Consider the following 25,621-nt stretch of genomic DNA (forward strand, 5'->3'; position numbering starts at 1 on the left):
CCTTTTGCTTCAAAAGACACTGTCAAGACAGTGAAAAGACAACCCACCTAATGGGAGAAAACTGTGTGACAAAGGACTGGTACCCAGGATATATAAAGAACACTTATAACTCAAAAATAAGGAGACAACCCCATGAAAAACTGGGCAGGGACACCGGGGGGCTCAGTCAGTTAACAGTCTGGCTTCGGCTCAGGTCATGATCTCACGGTTCATGAGTTCGAGTCCCACGTCAGGCACTGTGCTAACACCTCAGAGCCTAGAACCTGCTTTGGATTCTGTGTCTCCCTCTCTCTCTCTGCCCCTCCCCTGCTCGCACTCTGTCTCTCTCTCAAAAAAGAAAAAAAAAAAAGTTAAAAAAAAACTGGGCAAAGGATATGAACAGACGTTTCTATAGACAAGATGATACACAGGTGGCCAACAGACACAGGAAAGGAAGCTCAACTTAAACTATCAGGGAAATACATTTCCAAGCCACAGTGAGGTGCCACTTTACACCCACTAGGATAACTATTATGAAAAAGACAGACAATAACAAGTGTTGGCAGCACGTGGAAAACTTGAACTCTCACACGTTGCTGGTAGGATTATAAAACGGTACAATGATTTAGCAAACAGTCTGGCCGTTGCTCAGAAAGTTAAACGGAACCACCATATGATCCAGAAGTTCCAGTCCTAGATATATATACGCTCAAGAAAATTAAAAGTTTACATTTTACAAAAAACACTTCTATACGAATGTTCACAGCATTTGTCACAGCCCAAGTGGAAACCCAAATGCTCAACTGATGAATGGACAAAATGCGAGCTAGCCATACAATGGAATGTTATTCAGCCATAAAAAGGAATGAAGTTTTGCTACATCCTACAAGATGGATAAACCTCCAAAACATTAAGTGAAAGCAGCCAGGCTCAGAAGATCACATTCTGTAGGATTCAATTTACACAAAATGTCCCAATAGGCAAATCTACAGACCCAGAGCAGATTAGTGGATGTCAGGAGCTGGGGAGGCTGGGCGTGGGGGTGGAGAGTGACTGCTATGGGTACTGGATTTCTTTTAGGGCTGATTAAAATCTTCTAGTTAGTGTTGATGGCTGCTTTTAAGATATATAAATTCTCAATAAAGGTGTTATAAAAAAAAAAAACCCTCAAGATGTGTAGGACGTGGTGGAACTGGAACTCTTAAGCAACGCTGTTAGGAACATAAAATGGTACAACCACTTTTCAAGAAACTGGCCAACTATTTTCCAAAGTTAACTATACACTTAGCATATGACCCAGCAATCCCACACCCAGGCATGTACCCAAGAGAAAGGAAAATGTATGTTTACGCAGAATCCTGTACACAACTATAAACAACTGTTTATAGCAGCTTAATTCATAATCACCCAAAGCTGGAAACAACCCAAAAGCCATCAACAGATGGATAGACATATTGTAATACATGCATACAATGTAATACCACTCAGCAATAAAAAGCAAGCTATCAATACACACGCCATGAATGGATCTCAATTACGCCAAGAGGGAGAAGCCGGGAGGGAAAGAAAGAGAAAGAAAAAAAGAAAGAAAAATTTTATCATTCCATTCATACAAAACTCTAGAAAATACAAATTAAGGATAGGGAGACAGGGAAGAAAGGAAGAGAGGGATCACCAAGGGGCATGAGGAAATTCAGGGCGAGGGCGGGGGAGGGGGGGGGGTGATGGGGTTTAGGGACATGTTTACTATCCTGATTATGATGATGCCTTCATGGACATTCACGTGTCAAAACATGTCAAATTTCTAGTATGTCAATTACACTCCGTTATACTTGAATTTACTTTTTACCTGCAAGGCCTCCTGGTCTGGTGGGGCCTGCCCCGGCCTGCGGTACACGCTTAGCATTTCCTGCAGCACCTTCACATGACTCCGTACCTCCTCCACAGCACTGACTCTCTTGGACACCTTCTCTGATTTCTCTTGTTCCTTTCGGGAGAGAGAGGATGGAAGTGAAGGAGCAGAAACCCTGGATAAAGCCTGAATGAGGGACGGGAAAAGAGGCACTGTGCTGGCGAGCTCAGGCAAGTCACTAACACAGTGAGTAGGCGGGAGCGTTCCCTCAGTGGGCGAAGAAAACTCAGTGGGCCGAGAATTCCTGTGAAAGGCAATGCAGTCCAGGGACAGGGCAATCTGCAGCTTTGTACCACCAGCCTCAATCCCTCCGAAAAACAGATTCCCAAATAGACTTTCTGTCACTGGGACAGAAACCAGGGTCTACGAAATGCTTTGGGCCCCTGGACAAACGTACTTGGGAAGTACCCTGCATGGTTTCTGCTTCCAGTCACCATCTTGCCCTTCAGGGAGCCCATGGCTGTGCCCCAGTTTTGGGCCCAGAGCCCATCATTTTTCCAGTCCAATTGGGCACCTATGCCCTCACACACATATACGTGTGTCAAATGCTGTTTCTGCAGAACCCAGTGGAAAGACGCCCACCTCCTTGACCAAATTCTTGATCAGCCTGTTTGCAGCCTGAAGATCCTCAGGGTGATTGCTCTTCAGAAGCCTCGTCAGAAGCTGAAGAATGAACAAAAAGAACAGGTGAAACCACTTCCCTCTGTGACAAACGGCCCAGACTAGTAGAGGCAGCAACAAGAGAACAGGAACAACACCTCCTTACTTTACAAGCATCATCTTACCAAATGCTCACAATGACACCATGTAGGGATTAGGACTATTCCCACAGACCACAGGTTTTCAATGGGGCAGGAGGGTGGAGGATTATATCCCCCAGGAGACATCTGGCAAAATCTGGAGACGCATCCAGTGAGTAGAGGCCAGGATACTATAAACTTCCTACAGTGAACAGGAACAGCCCCCAGTAAGAAAACGATCTGGCCCAAAATATCACTAGCACTGAGGCTGTCCTGGGCCATGTACTCTGTGATGTGACAGACCTCGGTGATCTTGTTCACTTTACTCCCCATGCCCAGCAGAACGTCTTGGACGTGGGAGTCACTCGGTCGTCCCTGATGGCACTAAAGATGGCTATACTGATGCCCAGAGTGTATAAGCAGCTTGCCCGAGGTGACACAGGATTCTATCTTTCTCCAAAGTCTGTGCCATCCTTCATCTTCCCCCCTCTGCAACTGTAAGGCATCAGTAGGAGAAAGGCCAAAGAGAAAGGCAGCCCAGAACCTGGCCCTGCTTGTTCTGACCTCATGGCCACTGAACATCTAAGTCCAAGGGAAGGGCACAGCTGAGGGGTGCAGTGAGAAGGCAGCGCGTACTATGGACTCACACACGGCCTGAAGCTTTCCTGGTACTACATTTCCCAGACCTTGTGTGTGACTGAGAACAGTAATCACCAAAAGCACCACCAGTGTTCCAGGGCCCTCTCCCCATTCAGAGGCACTCTGACGCTATTCCTAGGTCTTTGTCCCACTCCTTACTGATGTCTGAGGAGCAACAAATTATGGGAGGCAGTGGCAGAAGGAAAACGGGTGGCACCAGGCTTACTGGCACTAAAGAAAAAGAGCTGAGCCAACATGTAACCAATTCTTTCCACCATCTTCCCCTAATACCACACATACGCTGGATACGACTGATCATCCACACTGCCCACTTGGGTCATCCTTTTGTACCTTGTCTCCCTCGGGAATGCTTGCACAGATAAGGTGGAGGGCACAAAGAACGTGGCTTTACTATGTGGCCCATCCATGAAGAAAACATCCAGACCTTATGTCACCTTATTCTAAGAGCCTCCTCCAGAGAGAACTCACTAATGCACCTCCCCACATTCCCCCACACTTTGGTTCAGGGATCAGAGCACATTCCAGGGGATATTTCAGGAGAGTCTCTACAGGAAGGGGTCCGATCAGATTCAGGTCAGTCACCAAGGTCAGGGAGGGGCTCCTTACCTTGGACTTTTCCTCATCAGCATCAAAGATAGAGCTCTTGGGCCAGGGAGAAGGTGGAGGCAAAATTTTATCCACTGGTAGTTTAGGGTCTTGCTTTACGATCCCTAAAACACGCAATTCATGAAGTTACAATATGGATATGGGTACCCACTGACTTCACATAAAGTCTAGAAACCCCCAGTTCCTGATGTCCCACTGGGAAAACACTGTCAATGACCTTAAAGGAATACACCCAGGGTATGACCAAGGCTCTGCATCCCCCCTCAGGAGACTCCAAGGAAGGAGCACAAAGACAGGGGCATCAGAGCCAACTAAGTGAGAACAGAGCCAGACCCTAGGGCTAGTGGGCCATGGGCCTCATGCTATAAAAAATACTGATCATTGTATGCAAGTACATAAACCTCCCAGGGCCCAGAAATTACTGTAAGATCTGACACTTATAAAAACAGTGACTACAGGGGCACCTGGGTGGCTCAGTTGGTTAAGCATCTGACTCTGGATTTTAGCTCATGTCATGAATTCACAATTCATGAGATCGAGTCCCACATCCAGCTCTGTGCTGACAGCACAGAGCCTGGCTGCGATTCTCTCTCTCTCTGCCCGTCCCCCACTTGTGTTCATTCCTCTCTCTCTGTCTCTGTCTCAATCTCAAAATAAATAAACTTTTGGGTGCCTGGGTGGCTCAGTCAGTTAAGCGTCCAACTTTGGCTCAGGTCATGATCTCATGGTTCGTGAGTTCAAGCCCCATGTCCGGCTCTGTGCTGACAGCTAGGAGCCTGCTTTAGATTTTGTGTCTCCCTCTCTGACCCTCCCCAACTCGTGCTCTCTCGCGTGTGCATGCTCTCTCTCTCTCTCAAAAGTAAACTTTAAAAATTTTTTTAAACAAAATAAACTTTAAATAAATAAATAAATAAATAAATAAATAAATAAATAAAAACAGTGAGTACGTTTGACAGGAAAAGATAGTCCATCCTGAATCCAGGTTCCCTCCTGTACAGAGCCCTACAGACTCCCATCTTCTGCACAGGACACAGAAAGGCATGAACTGCTCCTCCAACACTGACCAACACGACCCCGGACGAGCTACAAATCTACCACTTTTCTTGAATCCACCAGAGTGGAGATTGCAAGGCAACACACACCCTGGAATCTGAGGAAAAATGGGAAGGCAACACCAATGTGAGTAATTCAGATAAAATGGTTTCTAAATGGTTTACAGGCTGGCATACGCCAGCAAGAGAACACAACCTCTGAGGCCTGTAACATGAGAGGAACAGGCTCTTCTCCAGGGCCCTCACCCGCACTCCTGGAAAGACAATGGGAAAGGCCTGACGTCCCACCTAAATTCTTCTCTCTCCTTCCAGAACCTTCAACTGCTGGGGAAGGACAATAAGCCCTGGAGTTCTTAGAGCAGTGCTGAAAACTTACTACAGCTGAGGAACAGTAAAGAAAACCCTGTGGCCCTGGGGGAGGGGCAGGATCACGAACAGGTCCTGCCGGGACCCAGGGACACAATGTCCACTGAAGACAGAGGCTTAGACAGAATGGAGAATGATGGTGCTGCCCCCACCAGGCTAACGGGCACTGAGTAACAAGTAATAGCAGTTGACTGTTAGGAAAGTATCTGGAATAAAACCCTCTCTGAGGCGCAGAGCAAAAAGGAAGACCTAATGCTTGGATGGAGCAGATACAGAGGAAAACTCTAGCAAATCAGCTCCCACACTAAACACAAGCTAACACTGTAGGAACTTAAAATCTGGTATAGTGAGAGTAGCTATAGCAACAATAGTCTCAAACTCAGCTCAACTCCTGCCCACGAGAAGGAAAGGTCTGTCCATTGCCAGGGATCAAAAATTATTTATGGGATGCCCGGGTGACTCAGTCAGTACAGCACGCAACTCTTGATCTTGGGGTTGTGAGTTCGAGCCCCCACGTTGGGTGCAGAGATTACGTAAAAATAAAATCTTAAAACAAAAAAACAACCTATTTGTCTCAGTCTCTACTGTCCTACACAAAATGTCCAGTTTTCACCAAAAAAAGCAAGAATACTTCTATGAAGAGGAAATGCAATGTAAACGGAGTCCAACCTTGTTTCTTCAGCATCTGGTAAGCATCTCGGATCTTGATATCCTCTGGAAACCAGACTGTCCAACTAAAAAGTATTTCAATGACTCTTCCTTTAACTTTTTCCGTGGTCCAGGACCCTAGGTACTGAAAATAAAAAGGAAAGAATTAGAAAGCTGGAAAGGACTGAGCAGACCAGCCAGCACACGCTACTACTAAAGAGGTAGCCGCTGAGGTCCAGGGAAGCGAGATGCCCATGGCTGGTTGAGAGGTGAGGCAACAGAGGCCAAACTCCCTGGCACTCAGCCCCAGGGTGCCTTCTGGGTTTCAAGGAGTCACCCTCCAGAACTGCTAAAATTAAACCCACCATATACTGGTCTAGATTAGAGCCACCGGGGACACTCATTTTTTGAATGAGGCAAGTATGGAATATTAAAAGAATATATTTGGTCTTTGTCCCTAGTTGCTGGCACAGTTTCAACAACCCCTGGAATTTCTTGAGGTACAGGAATATCTTTTGTTATTCATAATGAGCCCCTTTGAACCACACCTCAGTGTATGTTAACCATTCATGGTGAGCACTTAGTTTCAAGGGAGACTGACCACTTTAGAAAAGCCCACCGTGTGATGAGAGGGTTGGAAATTTCAGCCCCAGCCCAACCCCCAGGAGGGAAGGGGGCTGGAGATGAGAGTTCAGTCATGGCCAGTGATTTAATCAAAATGTCTACATAACTCCAGGTAAAACGAGGTCTGGAGAGCTTCCTGGTTAAAACACGTGATGTACCAGGAGGGTGGTGGGGAAGCTCTGCTCCCCATTTCCTCCAAGACCCTGGTCTATGCAGCTCTTCCATCTATATCTTGTATAACAAAAGGGTAATAACAAGTACAGTGCTTTCCTACCTCTTGTGAGTGTTTTTAGTGAATTATGAAACCTGGTAGAAGGCGTCATGGGAACCCCTGAATCTGCAGTTGGTCAGAGAGCAGAGGAAGTAGCCTGGGGACACCTGAGACCCCATCTGCTATCTGAAGTAGGCAGCACAGTCTAGGTAGGACTGAGCCCTTCACAGGTAAGGTATGTAATAACTCTGGGTAGTTAGTGGCAGAACTGAAATGAATTAAATTGTAGGACACACAGTTGGTATCAGAGAATTGCTGAGAAGTAGCGAAAGGAGGGCTCCATCAATGTTAGGTACCCAAGAATGGTGTTGCTAAGACAGGGGCCAGGAGAAAAGGTGCCAAGGACAGGCAAGAAGGGACATAAAACTTAAAGCCACACCTGGTATCTCTTGCCATTGCCATAAAAAAAAAAAAAAAAAAAACCTGTCCTCAAGGGACTCTTGGGTGGCTCAACTGTTGAGAGTCTGACTCCTGATTTCAACTCAGGTCATGATCTCACAGTTTGTGAGATCAAACCCCGCGCTGGGCATGGAGCCTGCTTGGGATTCTCTCTCTCCCTCTCTCTGCTCCTCCCCACTCATGTTTGTTCTCTCTCTCAAAATAAGCAAACTTAAAATAAATAAATAATTTTTAGAAAGAAAGAAAGAAAGAAAGAAAGAAAGAAAGAAAGAAAGAAAACGACCTGTCCTCAAGCTTGAGTTCCTCACCCCTCCAAGCCACCACCACAAGGCCATCTTTAAAGGGAGAACGTGAAGACACGGACAAAGACAGAGCACTGCTGATGAACATGACCAGCATCCTAGACCTTGGAGAGGCTTGGGGAAGGCCATCGGAAAAGACGTGACCACCAGCTGACCTGCAAGCTGGACTTGGGCAATCAAAGATCTCTCAGCCCCTCCGCTGTCCTCGGAATACGGACAGTCGCGAGACAGTGATGTGGTATGGACAACACCCACACAGGACACCTGACTGAATCCACTTAAGACCTCTATATAAACTTCTGCTTATTAACCCTGCCACCTACCAACCTGGAGTGGCCTCTCTCTGCTCTGCCTGCCCTGCGTGCAGAGGCCGATTTCAGATTATACCTGGGAAGCTCCCTTGAAGGTTACGAACCAACAAAGAGGAAAGCTGTCACGTGCAGGATATCCCCTCTCGGCTCTGTCACAAACTGGAGACAGGCTGGCAGGCTCCGCTGTAAGCAGGGCTACCTCTGGACAAGAGGTACCTCTAGGGGACAAGAGGTGGAAGGATGGGGGTAGGTACAGTACAGGGAACAGGGCCAAGCCCACGGTGCTCACCTTTGGGGACAACACTTTGATCAGCTCATTGAGGAAGCGGAATTTAGCCACCTCGTTGTGGAACTTCTCCCCACAGTGGTTCACACACATCTCCAGCACCTGCACAGACACAGGACCCCCATGAGAAGGGAAAACCACCGGCTTCAGGACTCATCTCAAATCTGATGAGCATTCGCTGGAACCATGGTGAATGTTTCCTCAAGACTACAAAGACACTGAAGGGGTGCCTGGGTGGCTCAGTCGGTTAAGCGTCCGACTTTGGCTCAGGTCACGATCTCACTGTCCGTAGGTTCGAGCCCCGCGTCGGGCTCTGTGCTGACTGCTCAGAGCCTGGAGCCTGTTTCAGATTCTGTGTCTCCCTCTCTCTCTGACCCTCCCCTGTTCATGCTCTGTCTCCCTCTGTCTCAAAAATAAATAAATGTTAAAAAAAAATTAAAAAAAAAAAAAAAGACTACAAAGACACTGAAGTTTGAGGAAGGGTGACACTTTCAGACTAAGGAAAAAATGCTACCTGTTTGATCTCACTGTAACCATCACGTCTGTGCCCAGGCAGAAGCTTGGTGACATGTACCCAGAGGCCACCTCACCTTTTAAGGAGACCCTTTGGGCAGATGAAACTGGCTAGAGAATCATCTCCTCCTCAGAGGCAGGAATCTGGTATGTGAAGCACAAGGGCTGTTCAGCCAAAGGCTGCCTGCTTGCTTCACAGCTCATCTCACACCAGCATGGCAGGATGGGCCTGCACATATTTTCTTTGGTCCACACTACTGTTTCACATTTCAAATTAGTTACAAATATCGATGAATTCAGAGAATTCATCTAAAAATCTGAATTTCTAATTTCTCTTGGAAAACAAAGTTCTAGCAACTCTGGGCCCAGACTCACACCTCGCAGCAGCCAGCTGGCCCTGTGCTATGGCGGCCCTCGCCTGTGTTTCCGTCCTCACCCCGCGGCTCACTCATTTATGTGACCTGTCAGGCCCTGGTACATGTGGCACTTGAACTTGTCAGCCCTGGTCTCTGGAAGACAAAAGGAAATAAAACCTTCTCTTCTCCCCACACAGCGGGCTCAATGCTGCTCTCTAGAAACAGACCTCAGATGGGGCAACCCGAGCCCAGAACTCCCTCTTAGATGCTCTCCACCACACTGAAATGCGACCGGGGTCCAGCACTCTCTAGTGTCACGACAGGCAAGCTTACGCTAAGGGGCAAGCCAAACTCACCGTTAACGCATAAAGAGCTTCTTTCTCTTGTGGAGACTGGATCTTGTGGGCCAGTAGCCAGGGTGCATGGGTTGGGCTAAAGGAAAACAGAGAAAAAAGAAAACAGAGAGAGGCGCCTGGGTGGCTCAGTCGGTTAAGCGTCCAACTTCAGCTCAGATCACTATCTCACGGTTCATGAGTTCGAGCCCCATGTCGGGTTCTGTGCTAACCGCTCAGAGCCTGGAGCCTACTTTGGATTCTGAGTCTCCCTTTCTCTCTGCCCCTCCTCCGCTCACACTCTGTCTCTCTCAAAAGTAAACATTGAAAAAAAAAGTTTTTAGTGAAATAAAATAAAGGAAAACAGAGAGACCTGGGCTATGGGCGCACAGGAAGAAACCAACCAGTATGGCTGAGTATGCTCAGTCGAGTCACCTCTCTTCCAGAAGCACAGGTCCCAGAGCAGAGGTGGACTGACTCACACCCAGCACACCCACGTGCCTCTGAGGAGACCAACCCCCTACCCACCCTTCTTGCAGTGACAGCACCTTCTGTCCTCCTCCCGTCCACAGCAGCACATCATCCTGCCCATAGCCAACCCACCCCTAACGTCTCTAAAAGTGCAAGCTGAACACCCAGGGCCAGATCTGCGTGTAACCAGGTCACGAGCAGTATAGACCCTGTCTGTCAGATGACAAATGCTCAATAAACACTAGAGCAGAAAGTGTGATAAAACTTCTCACTCATTTCCAAATGCTGACTATTCAGCAACACGTTGATTAAACAACTGATGACTAACTTGATTCTTCAGTTCCTATCCAGATGCTTTGGGAACAGAAATCAACAAAATCTTACCCTTTTCCTGCTTATTCTTAAGAAAGATGACATTTAAATTATGGAGAACACACTGATCTCTATTGCATTGCTACATAACCTTGCTACATCCTACCCGTAACATTTAGAGGTCTCCTCAACAGTAGTGTCTTCTAACACTAAAATTCTTTCCAAATAATTGCCAATTACAAGTGGACTATTCTGTTTAAAAACAAACAAACAAACAGAAAAACATGACTTTTGGGAAAAAGTGTTCTCAGATCACGGAGGGGAAAAAAAAGGAAAGAGAGCCTTACCTTCTTTCTCTTAAGTAAAACAGACCCATGAGACAAAAACATGCACTTAGTCTGAGGTATCCCCCTTATCTGAGGTGTGTGTATATGTGTGTGAAAGTCACCTTACCCATTGGGATCAGTGTTCACCTGGTCACAGAAATTCTGGATAGCTGACCAATCCTGTTCTGACATGCTTGGGTCTGTGGCTTTATCTGTCAAGGAAATAAAAATAAAGAATAAAAATAAACATACACCCCACCCCCCTGCAAATAAAGTGGCAGCCAAGGACTGTGATATCACTCCTGCAGGGGATTGCAACTCGCAGGCAGAGAGCTGAAGGGACAGGACCCTGGCTGTGCGGTTGGCCACCATCAGGCACAGTGTCTGGCACATGATGAGGCTGCAGTGAAGATCTGCTGACTGAATGAACACAAAAGCTCTTGTCCTACAAGAGACTCTACTTCCGGGGCAGGGGTTGGCCTGTGTGTGCCTCCTTCATGCCTCCCGTCAGGACTTCCCCACTTTGGCCCTGCAACGAGTGTGAGCAGGGGCCAGAATCTGGGAGGTTAGTTGTAAGTTTCTGAACTGTGTGAACTAAGTGTAGAACATACCACAAGTCTCTAGGTGGCTCCACCTGGTCATCCCACCGTCTCCTCAAAAACAATACCCTTCAAACTAACCCTCAGCTTACTGAAATGCTTTTTGAGCGTCCTATGTAAGAAGCTTCTCCACGTAACAGCGGCTTGCGTGGTCTAATAAAAGGACCTCCTCACGTTCACTCTTTAAAATGCTGTTCCTTTCCATAAACTTACACATTCCCAGGGACCCCAGATCCAATCATGCTAGGGTCCCCTGCACTGGACATTAGTATTTGGATGAAATCTGAGGACATTAAGCGTCGAAGGCATGGGGGCACAGACAGAGACACCTCCAGAAGGAGCATTATCAGAAGGCCTAACTTAAGACCATGCTCCACTGAGGGGAGGGGCGATCTTTGACCTTCCTGGTGCTGGATGACAGCAGCTTCTTCTCCTGCTGCTGCTGCCTAGAATTCCTGTCTGGTCACCCAGAAAGCGTGTCCATCACGCGTGTCCCGCCCCAGACTAAACCAGGCTCTGCTCTCTCACAAAGGAGCTGCTGGGAGGCCTCTGTCCTAGGCTTTCCTAACTGCCACCCCAACTCCTTCCTGTCCAGTTCTCTGGGGCCTACCCACCTCTCCAGGGAAAGACCTTCCTGATCCTGACAGAGAAGATCTTTCAAGCTCTACAATAGGCTGATTCTAGGGTCCTGTTTCCGACATTATTCCTTTTGCCTGACCCTCTACTCCTCTCCTCAAAATCCTACCCCATTCTTCAAGGCCCATCTGACTTTCCACCTTCTCCCAAAACCTCCTCCCACTGCTCTAGCCCCCGAGATTCTCCTCCCTTCCAATTACTAAAGATCCCAGGGTCAAGCAGAGTATAACCTTTCCTGACGACAGTCACACTTCTGTCATGTGGAAGTCATGTGTCTGTCCACCTCAACAGTAAGACTCAAAACGCTAACACCATTCTGGCTGGCAATGCCCACATTCCCTCACCTGTTCCTCTTCAAAGCTCTTTCCCTATGCTATATCTTGAAAATCCTCTCCTGGGTGCCTGGATAGCTCACTCGGTTGAGTGTCTGAGTCTCGATTTTGGCTCAGGTCATGATCTCATGGTCATGGTATCAAGCCCCGCGTTGGGCTCCACGCTCACAGCACAGAACCTGCTTGGGATTCTCTCTCTCTCCCTCTGCCTCTCTCCCACTTGAGCTCTCTCTCAAAATAAACAAACAAGGGGCGCCTGGGTGGCTCAGTCAGTTGGGCATCCGACTTCGGCTCAGGTCATGATCTCGCAGTCCCGTGAGTTCGAGCCCCGCGTCGGGCTCTGTGCTGACAGCTCAGAGCCTGGAGCCTATTTCAGATTCTGTGTCTCCCTCTCTCTCTGACATTCCCCCGTTCATGCTCTGTCTCTGTCTCAAAAATGAATAAATGTTAAAAAAAATTTTTTTTAAATAATAAATAAATTAAAAATAAACAAACATTAAAAAAAAAATACTCTAGAAGGCAAAAGCCATATATTCCCTGCAGTGCTTAGTACAATGTCTTACTCAAAGGCACAAAATAATTACTCATGAAATAAATTATTTAAAGCAGTGACTCCGGAGATCCTGATTAAGGAGGTGTGACTCATCTAAAATAATTCTGCCCTATTTAAGCTTCTTGAAGTTTTAGTTCACTACAAGGTCAAGGTTGACGCCTCCAGGCATTCAGACCTCAACATGCAACTGGACCCAGAGGCAGAGATCTACAGAATCCAGCTTTCCTCCTCTGGCATCTCCCCACCCCCACCACCAAGTGAAAAGAGTTAGACAGGCACCAGCTTTTCCAAAGGAAGAAAATACTTCTATGAAATTAAGTCATGTTCCAAACCCTTAGCCAAGGCAACGCAGCTAGATCTATACAGTGTAAGAGTTTCTTTTTTATTTGTATCATGAGGATTCCCTCAAAGTTTATCCCAGCCTCCAAATAATAGCAATAATAGTATTAGATGCTTTTTCTTTTCTTTTTTTTTTTTTTAAGAAGTTACTACGTGTCATACACCAGGCTGAGTGTTTTCCAAGCCTCCCTTCCTTCTAATCTTCAGAAGGGAGAACACCACCATCATCTCACCATTTTACAGGTAAAGAAGCCTACCCGGCCACAAAAACTGGAAAACAACAGGAACGGAACTTCAGTCTCAGGTCTGGCCCAAGCCGGGGCCCCAACATTTCTCAAGGTAAACTCAGTTCCTTGACAGAGACAAGGCCTCTTTGGGAACTAGTTTCTTCGATTTTCTCACCACTAAGTCATCAGTTCCCTAAAGCAAGAAGATGAGTCTCATTCACCGTCACGTGTTCTAGCACCTAGAACAGTAATCAGCACAAAGATCTATTGAATGAATGAATGATTCACCCTTTGCTATACACAGTTTGACCAGTTGGCTGGACATATTTCTGACTCCAGGAGATGGGTATTCCAGTTCTGAAACAACTGGGTTTCCCAAAACATAATGCTGGCCTGTCAAGCTATCTCAGAGGCCTCGAGCAGCTCCAAAGAAAAGACCCCCAGGGGACCATCAGCTGGGTCTGATCAGGCCATGGCACTGACCCAGGTTTGTAGGATACCCATCTGCCCCAAGGAGTGGCTGGGGGCAAGCAGGGCATGGCCAAGGAAGAACTCAAAGAACCCCTTCTCTGTTTCTCACGACTGCCACAGTCCCCCCGGGGGCCATCCTAGTGGGTTTATTTAGCTGGCACTTGGGCAGGACAAACAACACTACCACCATCTATCTGCTTAATAAAAGCAATGTTTCTATCCATTTCAAGCCTGCTGCAGGATGAGAGGTATTAAGAAAACAGCTGAGCCCTCCAGCCATGAGTGAAATAGCTCATCTAAGAGTGACCAAATCAGAAGGCAAATCATCTCACACCAGCTGCCAACCAACCACAGAGTCATGACTTTGGCGCTCTGAGCAGCCTGTGCTAGAAAGGGGAACCCTGGGGCTGTGGGGAAGCAAGCAGTCACCTCAAGGAGCATTTAGCATTCAATCCTTCAGGAAGCACCCACTGACCCCTACAGTAGTCCAGCGGTCATTCAACCAAGCACACTGGATGTGTCTTGGGTACCGAGACCCACCACAGGAATCTCCTATGCCATGCTCCAAGATAAAGAAGGAGCTCAGCCCGCCAGAAGCTGGGAGCATATAAATAGATTGCAATTTGACCACCCCAGACTCCAAAAGAGGCACAAAAGGGGGGCTGGAAGGAAGACAGGATACATCACCTGGGGGTAGGTCCAGGTGGAAGGAAGAAAGGGATTTACCGAGCACCCCACTTTAAGCACAGAGGATGGCAAACAGCCCCTGGCAGCACATCTGCAGCTACCATCCTAGAGACCGAGGGGCCCCAGTGCTGGTTGGAAGAGCATGGGACTGGCCAAAAAGCTAAAAGGCCCACTAAGAGGGCAGTGAGTTAAATCAATTACAGTATATCCATATAAAGGGACATAGAGGTTTTCAGTAACAAAATGAGACGTATCTATGCAGTCATGGGGAACAGCGACCAAAATCAATTAAATTTGAGGGTAGAGGGTTACGGAATGCACAGAGCTGCTATTTGTATTTTAATTTTTTTTAATGTTTATTTATTTTTGAGAGACAGAGCATGAGCTGGGGAGGGGCAGAGAGAGACAGAGACACAGAATCCATCCAAAGCAGGCTCTGGGCTGTGAGGTGTCAGCACAGAGCCCGATGTGGCTCGAACTCATGAGCTGTGAGATCATAACCTGAGCCGAAGACGCTTAACCAACTGAGGCACCCAGGTGCCCCGCTATTTGCATTTTTTTTTTTTTAATGTTTACTTATTTTGGCAGAGACAGCATGAGTGAGGGAGGGGCAGAGAGAGAGTCTCGAACAGGCTCCACACTATCAGCACAGAGCACGATCTGGGGCTCGACCTCACAAACCTCGAGATCATGACCTGAGCCGAAATGAACAGTCAGATCCTTAACCCACCGAGCCACCCAGGAACCCCTGCTATTTGTATTTTTAAAGTATAAGCTTCTAGTAACAGCTTCCTGATGTTCCTTTGGAGAACTACTCCTCCCCAGTTCTAGGTCCAAAGTTTTTTTTGTTTTTTTTGTTTTTTTTCTGCTAAGCCAATATGAGTGAGTTTTCTCCCATTCACAACTGAAAACACTAATAATAATAATATTTAACACTACATGCCAGGCACTATTCTAAGTGTTTCACATGCGTTAACAACTCTAACAAGGACAGGTTACTACTATCCCCGTCTTTGAGACACAGCTGCCCTGCCCGCTGAGGCCAGATCTGTTAGTGACCTGAACTTGGCAGTCATCAGACTGCAGCTAAAGTGACTTCTTCCTCCATCCAGACCAGACTCAGGGAACGCAGCTATACTGTCCTTGCCATACCATCACCCCCCGCCCGCACCTCCTTGTCCTTCCTTAGCACCAAGTCCACTGTGCCCCACTCCCCCATCCCGGCAAATCTAGTTTAAAGGTTTTTATTTTTTTTTAATGTTTATTGAGAGAAAGGGAGGGAGAGAGAGAGAACGCGTGCGCAAGCAGGGGAGAGACAAAGAGATAGGGAGAGAGGATCCAAAGTGGGCTCTGCACTGACAGCAGAGAGCCCAATGCAGGGCTGGAACTCATAAACCCTGAAAGCATGACCTCAGCTGAAACTGGATGCTCAGCCTCAACCGACGGAGCCACCAAGGCATCCCCAGCAAATCTAGTTTCAACCGTAGTTTGCCTCCTCTGATCCTACTAGAGGTGGAGAATCACACAACCACGAAGACTAGAACAAACATTTCTGATGTCCAATCAACACTTGGAGGTCCAAACTCAGAGGATCTCAAGTGTGAAGGAGGAACGTGATCCTGCCCCTCTCCCCGAGGGTACATTTGGCAATATCTGGAGACATTTTTGGTTTTATCTGGACATTTTGGTGTGTGCTACTGGCATCTAATGGATTGAGGCCAGAGATTCTACCAAGCATCTTATAATGCACAGGACAGGCCCCACAACACTGTTATGGAGCCCAATATGCCATCGATGTCAAGGTTGAGAAACCCTGTTCTCAACCATACAGGTGGGCTCCCTTTTGTTTCCCTTCCCAAACTTCCCCACTTCGTTCCTGGATCCCCTGGTTCCACTGCAGCCCCCAACACTCAGCAGGGAATGGCGGGGGGCAGTGATACTGAAACTTATTTGCATGTGTAATCATCTTTATCTCCTTCCCCAAACATTCAGAAAAACACAAGGTGCCCTTCTCTGCGAAGCCAAATCACCCCTTTCTGCTCGGGCTCTGACCTCCCACAGCATCTTCAAGCCCCTTGCCAGGAGCTACAGCACTGGACTTGGAATTTAAGGATAGTTCCTCAAAGGAACAACAGGCTAAAGAGGGGCTTACAAGTGCCGCTCTCCTTGTAAGATCTCCTTTACACCTGAATTCCCTCTAGCTACCCTCCCTCCTTCCTTTCACAAAGGCCATCAAACAGAAGGAAAAAAAAAAAAAAAAAAAAAAAGGCTAGTAACCAGGGGCTACTCTCTCTCCCTACACCAAACTTTATGTTTCAGAGTCGTTGCCAACTCTTCAAAACTCAAGAGATTTTACATAAAAATGTAGGTTCTAGCTCTACCTGAAAAACTAGAAGATCCAGCACCTTCGGGACAGTAGCCTATAACGTCTGGGGCTAAAGAACCCCCTCCTCTGGCAGTCTTGTATCCTGTTAGCTCCTGTACGGGGTCAGCTGACAGCCATCCTTGTACCCAGCCCACCTGACTCTCTTTTTGGCAACTCCAGTCTAGGCATGTTCTCCACCACCTAATTAGCCGCTTGTCCCCACCATTTAACTCAAAGATGCCTCATCAGTAACCTTTTAGTTGCCAAATTCAACGTTCCCCCTTCTCCTGCCTGACCCACCTCCATCTTTCTGCAGCAAAGCTACCTACCAACTTGCACCCCTCCTTTGAGATCTGTGGCTCCCCACCCTCCCAGCTCTCCCCCTGCCTGTGTCCGCTCCGCCCGTGTCAGGCTGCTTTCCCCACCTGCTTCCTAAATGGTGAGGTTCTCCACGCCCCATCTGCAAACCTCTGCTCTGGACAAGCCCTCTGTCAATGAACTGAAGATTCCCACACTGGCCTCCAGCTCTTACCCTCTCTGCAGCTGACCACCTGCCTGGAGAAGGTCTCTTTTTGGCTGTGCCACTTGCACCTCAAACTCCACAACTCAACCATCCCTTCCTTCTTAAACAAGTCCTCCTCACAGGTGAGTCATTTCTAACCAACCAGTTACCCCGAGTCCGAACCCAGAGATCCACCCCAGACTTCTTCTGGTCTCCTGCCTCCATTTAAATGCATCAAGGCTGCGGATTGTGCCTACTAATGATTTCTACTGTCAGCCCCAATGCCTTTGTCCTTCTTCAGCCCCCCAACACTATCGAAAGACCTTTTGTATTTACTCTCCTCCTTAACCAGTTTGGCTCCACATGACTGCAGGTAATGCTGTTAATAGGTGTACTGGATCAGATTCTCCAGCTGAAAACTCCACCCCAACCCCACCCCAGAATAAGATATAAACTCCTTTCTGCAGCATACAAGCCCCAATTAGCCCTGCAGCCTCTTTTCCAGGCTTTGTTCTTCAGGCTTTGCACTCTAGCACTACCAACTACTGGTTCCGAGAATGCTCCACACTCTCTTGTCCCCAGCTTTTGCACATGCAGTTTCTTGTGCTTGAGAGATGTTCTTGCCTACACTGTCCACTTAAATGCTAGATCTGCTGTGACAATCCCCAGGTAAACAGATCAACTCCTACCACCACTGTGGACCCCCACCCCCAATGTCCATTAGTAATGACAAGGTGCCCTTACTGTGGGCTTGGACCCATTAAACAATGTCTTTGTGATCAAGGGCCCTGTGTTATGCATCTCAGAGAATTTCCAGCACCTAGCAGAGCCCAATACAAGCTGCACGGTCTCTGTCCTCTTTGAATTTCAACGCCTCATCCGTAACACAAGGACATAACAACCCCTACCCGCGAGGGCTGTCGTGAAGCTAACCGTACACGTAAGTCCGGCCAGAGTAAACACGCGCAAAAGGTATAAAGGGCTTGTTTTGACACTGACGACCGCAGCCAGCCAGCGATCTGTGCTAGCTCCAAAGAGACCGCAAGAGGCTGCCTGGCTTGCACGAATAAGACCAGTCCCCTTCAGTGTAAACGTCCCCATCTCCAAAACGTGGTTAATAATAGAAGCTGCCTCTTGGGGTCGTAATGAGGTTTAACAAAGGCTGAACTCCTTCTAGCAGTGTACTTGACACAAAAGAAAAGCTCAACAAACGCTAGCCATTACGTTTTTAAGGTTTATGAGCTACGACGACAGTGATGGTGGGCAGTGGCAGGGAGCAGAGCACGTACACTCGGGCCCGCCGCGCCGCACCCGGGCCGATCCCCGCACCCCGGCCCAGCCCAGCCCCCTCCCCGCGGCCACCTGCCCGCCGCCGCGTCCGAAGAAAGGCCTGGGGAGGCGGGAAGCCAGGCCTCACGTGTGGCTCTGGGCCCGTGCCGAGGGGCGGCCCCGCTACTCACTGAGCCACAGCTCCAGCGCTGCTGCCGGCCCCGGGGGCCCCTCGGCCGACTCCGCCCCCGCCGCGGCCTCGGCCCCCGCAGGCACCGTCGCCGCCGCCGCCATGGCCCAAACCCCGCTGTTCGAGCCACTGCCGCCCCTTCCCCTCTGGCTGCCACCGCCGCCGTCCGGCGCGCTCCGGGGCTGCCGACGCGGCAGGCGCGGGTTTGGCACGTGATGGGCGGGGCCGTGTGAGGCCCCGCCCACCGTTCCGGCCCCCGCCTCCCTGCGGTCTTAGGGGCCCGGGGAGGTATCTTACCAAGATGCTTCCCGTCTGTCGGGGCTTCGTTCGCCCGGTCTTCTCGACCAGCAACGGGATCAAAGCCCATCAAGCCAACTTCGCGAGGCCTGCGCGCTCTCCTCCTTTTGGAGTAGGCTTGTCGGATGAAATGCAGGACGCTCACTTAAATTTGATTTCAGATAAACTCGGTATAGTTTGGGGGTATTTTTAACCAGCGGGGTCTTGCGCCACACCACCTTCTCTGAAATGACACGCCCGCTCTCCTCTATACTCCCTTATTTTCTCCATCATACATTACACCATAGATATACTACAGGTTTGCTTATTTTGCTAAAGGATAATTTTTCCCGAAAAAGTCATGATTCTCACACATATTGAAATGAGCACGTATTAAATATTTTAACTAATTAGAAGGGCAGCAAGCAGATGCTATAATCCATTCAAAAGAGAAAAAAGGTTGGGGCGTCTGCTGGCTCAGTTGCTAAGGATGAGAGTCGGTTTTGTGGTTGATAAGTTCAAGCCCTACATTGCGTGTAGAGATTACTTAAAAATAAAATGTTAACCAAAAAAGCTTAAAAAGGTAAATTTATACAGAATAACGGAATGTTGGAACACATGGACAAAGGGACACAAAACCAGCTTTTCCATCAGCAGTGAGGGTTGTCTGTCCAGCCCGCTGAATAACTTGCATTACTATCATTCATCTATGAGTAACCGCCTTGTGAGATGTCTGTGCCACGAAGAAAGGCAATGCAGAATTTTCCTTCCAAGCACAAATTGTCGATACTCCATTGTCTGTTTCGCCCCACTAATAAAAGCAAAAACTTTGTATGCTTCTGTAACCCCAGGTGCCAATAAATATTTGTTGAACGGCCAGATGAACCCTAGAAGCAGTAAGAGGTAGCTGTGGGGCTTTGTCCCCTCTCTGAAAGAGTACATCAACCTTTCTAATTTTGACCTCAAACTGTCTCATTGATCAAGCTCTTAACAGACAAAAAGCCCCAGTGAGGAAAGCATCCCGTGATGGGAAACAAAACTACCCCCTCAAGCAAGAAGGACCACCCTGAGCCAGCAAGACCCGTCCTGCCTGACCCTAAGACAATCGTGACCTGATCTTCAGTGCCCACTTGCACGTACCCACCGACCTTTGTCCCACATTTTCCTTACATAAACCTGGAAGTGCTTTTGGCACTTTGGAGACAGTCTTTGAGATGTTACATGGCTCCCTTCTCCATGTTGTTCTCACAGAAATAAATCCCTTTCTTGTTTCACTCTCCCCCTACCCCCCTTGGCTCTCTGCTTTTGGATTTTGTCAGCAGTGAATGGCCAGACCTGGTCTGTTTGGGACCTCCAGAGCTAGGTGCTTGCTCTTGGCACCCTTTCGGCCCAGTGATATCCCTACCCCAAATAAATACACAATCTAAGTGAGGTACAACCGTTGTGCTGTTTCAGAATAAGCCTAGCCACACACATCTCCTGCTGGCAGATTGCTGCCCATAGCACCCTTCTATATGGAAACTGTCACAAAAGGGCTCTGCAGGACAAAGAAATGACATGTTTACTGTATGCCTGCTTCTACGCTACCTTTTTTTTTTCTTTAACGTTTATTTATTTTTGAGATAGAGAGAAACAGAGCGTGAGCAGGGGAAGGGCAGAGAAAGGGGGAGACACAGAATCTGAAGCAGGCTCCAGGCTCTGAGCTGTCAGCACAGAGCTCGATGCGGGGCTCAAACCCATGAACTGTGAGATCATGACCTGAGCCGAAGTCGGATGCTTAACCAAGTGAGCCACCCAGGTGCCCCTATGCTAAACCTTTTACCTGTCTTAGTAAACAAGTTGCTATAGCACAATATCCCAGACAGGGTGGCCTAAACAACAGACATTTCTCACAGGTCTGGAGGCTGGGAAGTCCAAAGGTGCTGCAGATTGGGTCCCTGGTAAGGCCTCACTTCCTGGTCTGCAGAGGGCTGTCTTCATGCTGTGTGCTCACAAAGTGGGGGGAGAGGAGGCAGCGGAGGGAGGTGGGAAGAGAGGGAAGAGGGAGAAAGCATGCCCGTGGTCTCGTTCTCTTATAAAGACACTAATCCCTTCATGAGCACCCCACCCTTGTGACCACATCTAAACCTAATTAACTCCCAAAACCAACCCGGTCCAAATACCATCACATTGGGAGTTAGAGCTTCAACAAGAATTTTAGGAGACACCTTCCAACTAGAACATTATTCATATAGGAGACATTCTGTATTTCAATGAAAACTGCATTGTCTATAGCACATCCTTCTGTTATCTTTTTTCTGGTTCTTTGGGAATTATGTTACACCTCTGAAAGCTGTAGGTTAAATAAAAGCAATGAAAAGTTACTGTTTACAGGCATGCAAATGAATTCTGTCCCAGGAAGATACAACCCTCTCCATGTGGAAAAACCAGTTTGTCTCCATCTGCACGTTCATTTCGATATTCCTGAGCTATAAATGTGTCTGTACTTTGGATTCTCCTTTGAACTGGCTGTAACATCTCATCAGTGTCTTCATTAAAGAGTCAAATAAGATCTTTTTTTTTTAATGCTTATTTATTTTTGAGAGAGGGAGAGACAGAGTGCAAGCTGGGGAGGGGCAGAGAAAGAGGGAGACACAGAATCCAAAGCAGGCTCCAGGCTCCGAGCTGTCTGCACAGAGCCCGACGTGGGGCTCGAACTCACGAACCATTGAGATCATGGCCTGAGCCGAAGTCGGACGCTCAACCGACTGAGCCACCCAGGCGCCCCTGGAGTCAAATAAAATCTTTAACACATGCCCATCTCTTAAAAATTCTAAACACCTGGCAACACTACAGCTGGGCTTCCTCACTGCAACAAATGTCTGGCGATGACTAGAGACTGGGCCCTGTAGAGGGGCAGGAGTTCGTATGCCAGGAACCATCCATCACTTCCTAAATATTTCTTACACCCGGTTCCTGATTTTAAGCAACTCCACTCATTTAATATTTTGACATGTAGATCAGTAGTTTTCCAACTGGTATTTGCATCACTTGAAGGGCTTATTAAAACACATAACGCAGGGCCTGACCCACACAGTTTCTAATTCAGTGGGTCTGGGGTGAGGCCCAAGAATCTTTCTAACTAGTCCCCAGGCGATGCTGATGCCGATCACTGGTCTAGGGACCACAACCGAAAGGTAAAAGGGTAAGTGGGCAGTAAGGAAGTGTATTGGGAGTTCAGAGTAGTGGTTGGGTTCATAGATCACTGAACTTCTGGCACTTTATAGATGCAAAATAATTATTGGTGGAGCCGGAATCCTCTGGCTCTCCCTAGCTAGCTCTCAGCACCAGATGGGGCTAATTGTACCTTGAGTCCTTTCTTTTGCTTGTCCTGTTCCCTCAGCCTGGAACAATCTCAACATCCTGTCAAACTACCTCAGCATTGGGCTGCCAGATTTAGCCAATAAAAATAGAGGAAGCCCAGCTAAATCTGAATTTCAGACAAACAATTTTTTAGCACGAGTATGTCCTAAACATTGCATGGGACTTACTTATACTAAAAAAAATTATTCATGGGGCACCTGGGTGGCTCAGTCAGTTGAGCATCCAACTTTGGCTCAGGTCATGATGTCGCGGTTTGTGAGTTCGAGCGCCGCGTCAGGCTCTGTGCTGACAGCTCAGAGCCTGGAGCCTGCTTCAGATTCTGTGTCTCCCTCTCTCTCTGCTCCTCCCCTGTTTGTGCTCCCTCTCTCTCAAAAATAAATAAACATTAAAAAAAATATTCACTATTTATCTAAAATCAAAATTAAAAGGCAAAAACCCAACTCCTTCTAAAGAAAGCGTTCCCCACTGGCTTCCTCCACCTACCCCAGGATATCCATATCCCTCTACCACTTTGATGGCCTCTCCACCATCACCTCCACACTTACATTATCGTAATTGTTAGTCTCACATGAGACTCTCATCTCTTTGAGGTGGGGACCTTCTCTTTCGTTCTCTGTTCTTTTCAAACTTAACAAATAAATGTAAATACACACATACACATATAAGTATATAAATAATTGGGGGTGAGAAATACCTGTGGACTGAGCATCTGTAATTAATGAGCCCTTATTATTCCTCTCCACATTTCCAGGCCTAACAGGGCCTGGCACACGATAGGTATTCGTCAAGTGAATGAATAAAGACAGGATTAAATGGATTCAGTTTAGAGGGGTTCTCCAGGTAAAGAAGGCCTCCCTTCCTTGGCTGGGCTGTCCTACTGCAATCAGGATTGGGGGAGGGGTGGTAGTGGGCAGAGCTGAGGGGACTCCAGCCCAGAGGGGAAGGCCGTGGCCCTAACATTTGGCCCAGCTATGCAGGATAAGCTGGAGATCCCCAGGGCATCATAATAAGCATGAATGCCAAGACAAACTTGAACTGACTTCTAAATAAAAAAAAAAAAAAAAAAAAAAAAAAAAAAAAAAATTCATTTCCTGTGATTCACTAATGAAAATAGTAGCCACAAGTGATGTGAAGTTCCTGCACACTGCAAGTCAGTATTCTAACTAAACATAGTGACTTTGGCAACGCCAGCGCCTGTGCACTTGACTGCTCACCCTGACCATCCAACTTAATCAGAGGCAGATCTGGCCTTTTACTCAACGGTATCTACTAAGCACCCACCAGTGAACCAGTGCCATTCTCAGCACTAGGGGTACAATGGTGAAGACAGAAGAGGCCCCTGTTCTCGTGGACTCTCCGGTCCGACACTAACAAATAAGTGCAGAATTGCTTACATACACAATTAGTTACGCAATCGATTCCAATTGTGTGCTTTGGAAAAGAATAGGGTGCTGATGATTAATGACAACAGGAAGACCTTCTGGGAGGAAGTCAAAGGTCTCCCTGAGGTGATAGCCGGGCTGGGATCTGAAGGCTAAGAAAAAGGTGACCAGGCAAAGCCAGAGAAGAGCGGGTTGGACTCACCGTCCAGTCACAGAGAACAGTAGTTAGCACGAAGGCAGGAAGGAGACATGCCTAGGGCCCTCGGGAGGGCATATGTGGCTGGAGGCCAGACAAGAGGGCACGTGAGGGGCAGTAACGGATGAGGCTGTGATAAGGATGCATGGCTTCATCATGACAACAGCTCTCCTCATGCCTCATTTTTTAATCCTCTCCCACCAGGTCTGGTTCTGCTCAAATCTGTGCAGCAAAGCTGCCAAAACGATCTTTCCAATAACCCATGAACCTGATCGTGTCCCTTCCCTGCTCAAAACATTTCAATGGCTCCTCACCTTCCGCCTCCCAAAGACTTAATTCATGTCTTCACTAACTGAACCCCCACTTTGTTCGGGTGCCCACTGTTCCCCAACCCCGCCATGTACCTCAGGGAAGAGCTGGCCCTGCCCCCAGCTCTGGGTCTGACTGACCTAGGAGGATGTCTCTCCTACTTCCCCAGAAGTTCAAGAATGGGGAAGTAGAGCCGTGAAGGGTGCTTGGAGAAGTCCCCTTACTTTTAGAGAGAGAGTCACAGAAAGCCACTATTGCTGACAAGACATGAAGGAGGAAGTGCAGAGAGGCCCAACCACTTAAGCCAGCCAATTAATTGCAAGCAGAGGCAATCAACCAGAGGCTATTGGCTGAGGCCAATAGAGTAGAGACGGAAAGACCCTGGGTCCTTACTGACGTCCTGAACGTTTAATTAACCAACCCTAGAGCCTGCCTTACCCATCAACTTCCTGTCACGTGAAATACTAAATCTTGTCTTAAGCTGGTTTGAATCTGGGTTTTTTGGTTTTGTGTTTGTTTGTTTTTTTGCATCAGACGGCACACTGATACCCTTAACCTGGCAAAGAAGGGCCATTTGGAATTTCCCTCTGCCTGTTTTCTCAGCCACTTTGAGGCCCCCTCAACTCCTACCCTTAGTTCCAATCATGCCCACCTTTGTGAAGTTCCCCTTTCCTCCTTCTGCTTGGAATACCCTTCCAACCCTCACAGACCTGGGAAACTCCTACACATCCCTTAGGACCCAGTTCAAAGGTCAGTTTATCTGTAATGCCTTCTGGCACCTCTGAACAGATTAAAAGCCTCTCTCTCTGGACCCTGCTATCACTCAGAGGTCCTCACTTTCTAAGTACTCATCACTCTAGTCCCTGGGAAGGTAGGAATTATGTCATAAGACAAATATATTAACTGATGAATATACCACATCCAATTTTAGTTCCCACTGCACATCCTTCTGTATTGAACTATTCCATTTGTCCCCATCCTTTACTTTAGAGTCTGTGTCAAAAGTCTATGTCTCACAGAGGGGTGCCTGGCTGCCTCAGTCGGTGCAACATGTGACCCTGGACTCTGGGCTTGTGGGTTTGGGTCCCATGTTGGGTGTAGAGATTACTTAAAAATAACATTTCTCTTTTAAAAAGTTAAATATATATATATATATATATATATATATATATATATACACATATATATATTTTAAATGTTTTTATTTATTTTTGAAGGAGAGAGAGGGAGACAGAGCATGAGTGGGGGAGGAGCAGAGAGAGAGGGAGACACAGAATTCAAAGCAGGCTCCAGGCTCTGAGCTCTCAGCAGAGCCCAATGAGGGGCCCAAACCCACAAACTGTGAGATCATGACCTAAGCTGAAGTCAGATGCTTAACCAACTGAGCCACACAGGTGCCCCCAAAATAAAATATTTTTTAAGTCTATGTATCATAGATAGATGGATTCAAAGCAAATTA

At 47.6% G+C, this 25,621-nt stretch overlaps 1 protein-coding gene across 1 annotated transcript in view; it reads right to left on the minus strand.

Annotated features, from left to right (window-relative positions):
* GGA2 (golgi associated, gamma adaptin ear containing, ARF binding protein 2) overlaps positions 1–18,844 on the minus strand; it is a 33,924-nt gene extending 15,080 nt beyond the window's left edge. Inside the window, exons 1-8 of the mRNA XM_049638418.1 lie at positions 18,638–18,844; positions 10,594–10,678; positions 9,382–9,457; positions 8,160–8,258; positions 5,985–6,108; positions 3,898–4,001; positions 2,474–2,554; positions 1,829–1,966 (exon numbers count right to left, since the gene is read on the minus strand). Coding sequence (XP_049494375.1) covers positions 1,829–1,966; positions 2,474–2,554; positions 3,898–4,001; positions 5,985–6,108; positions 8,160–8,258; positions 9,382–9,457; positions 10,594–10,678; positions 18,638–18,740 — 810 coding nt within the window. The 5' untranslated portion in view covers positions 18,741–18,844. The remainder of the gene's footprint in view (positions 1–1,828; positions 1,967–2,473; positions 2,555–3,897; positions 4,002–5,984; positions 6,109–8,159; positions 8,259–9,381; positions 9,458–10,593; positions 10,679–18,637) is intronic.
* Positions 18,845–25,621: the final 6,777 nt, after the last annotated feature.

The sequence above is a fragment of the Panthera uncia genome, chromosome E3 (genome assembly GCF_023721935.1).
Source record: "Panthera uncia isolate 11264 chromosome E3, Puncia_PCG_1.0, whole genome shotgun sequence".
Lineage (NCBI taxonomy): Eukaryota > Metazoa > Chordata > Mammalia > Carnivora > Felidae > Panthera > Panthera uncia.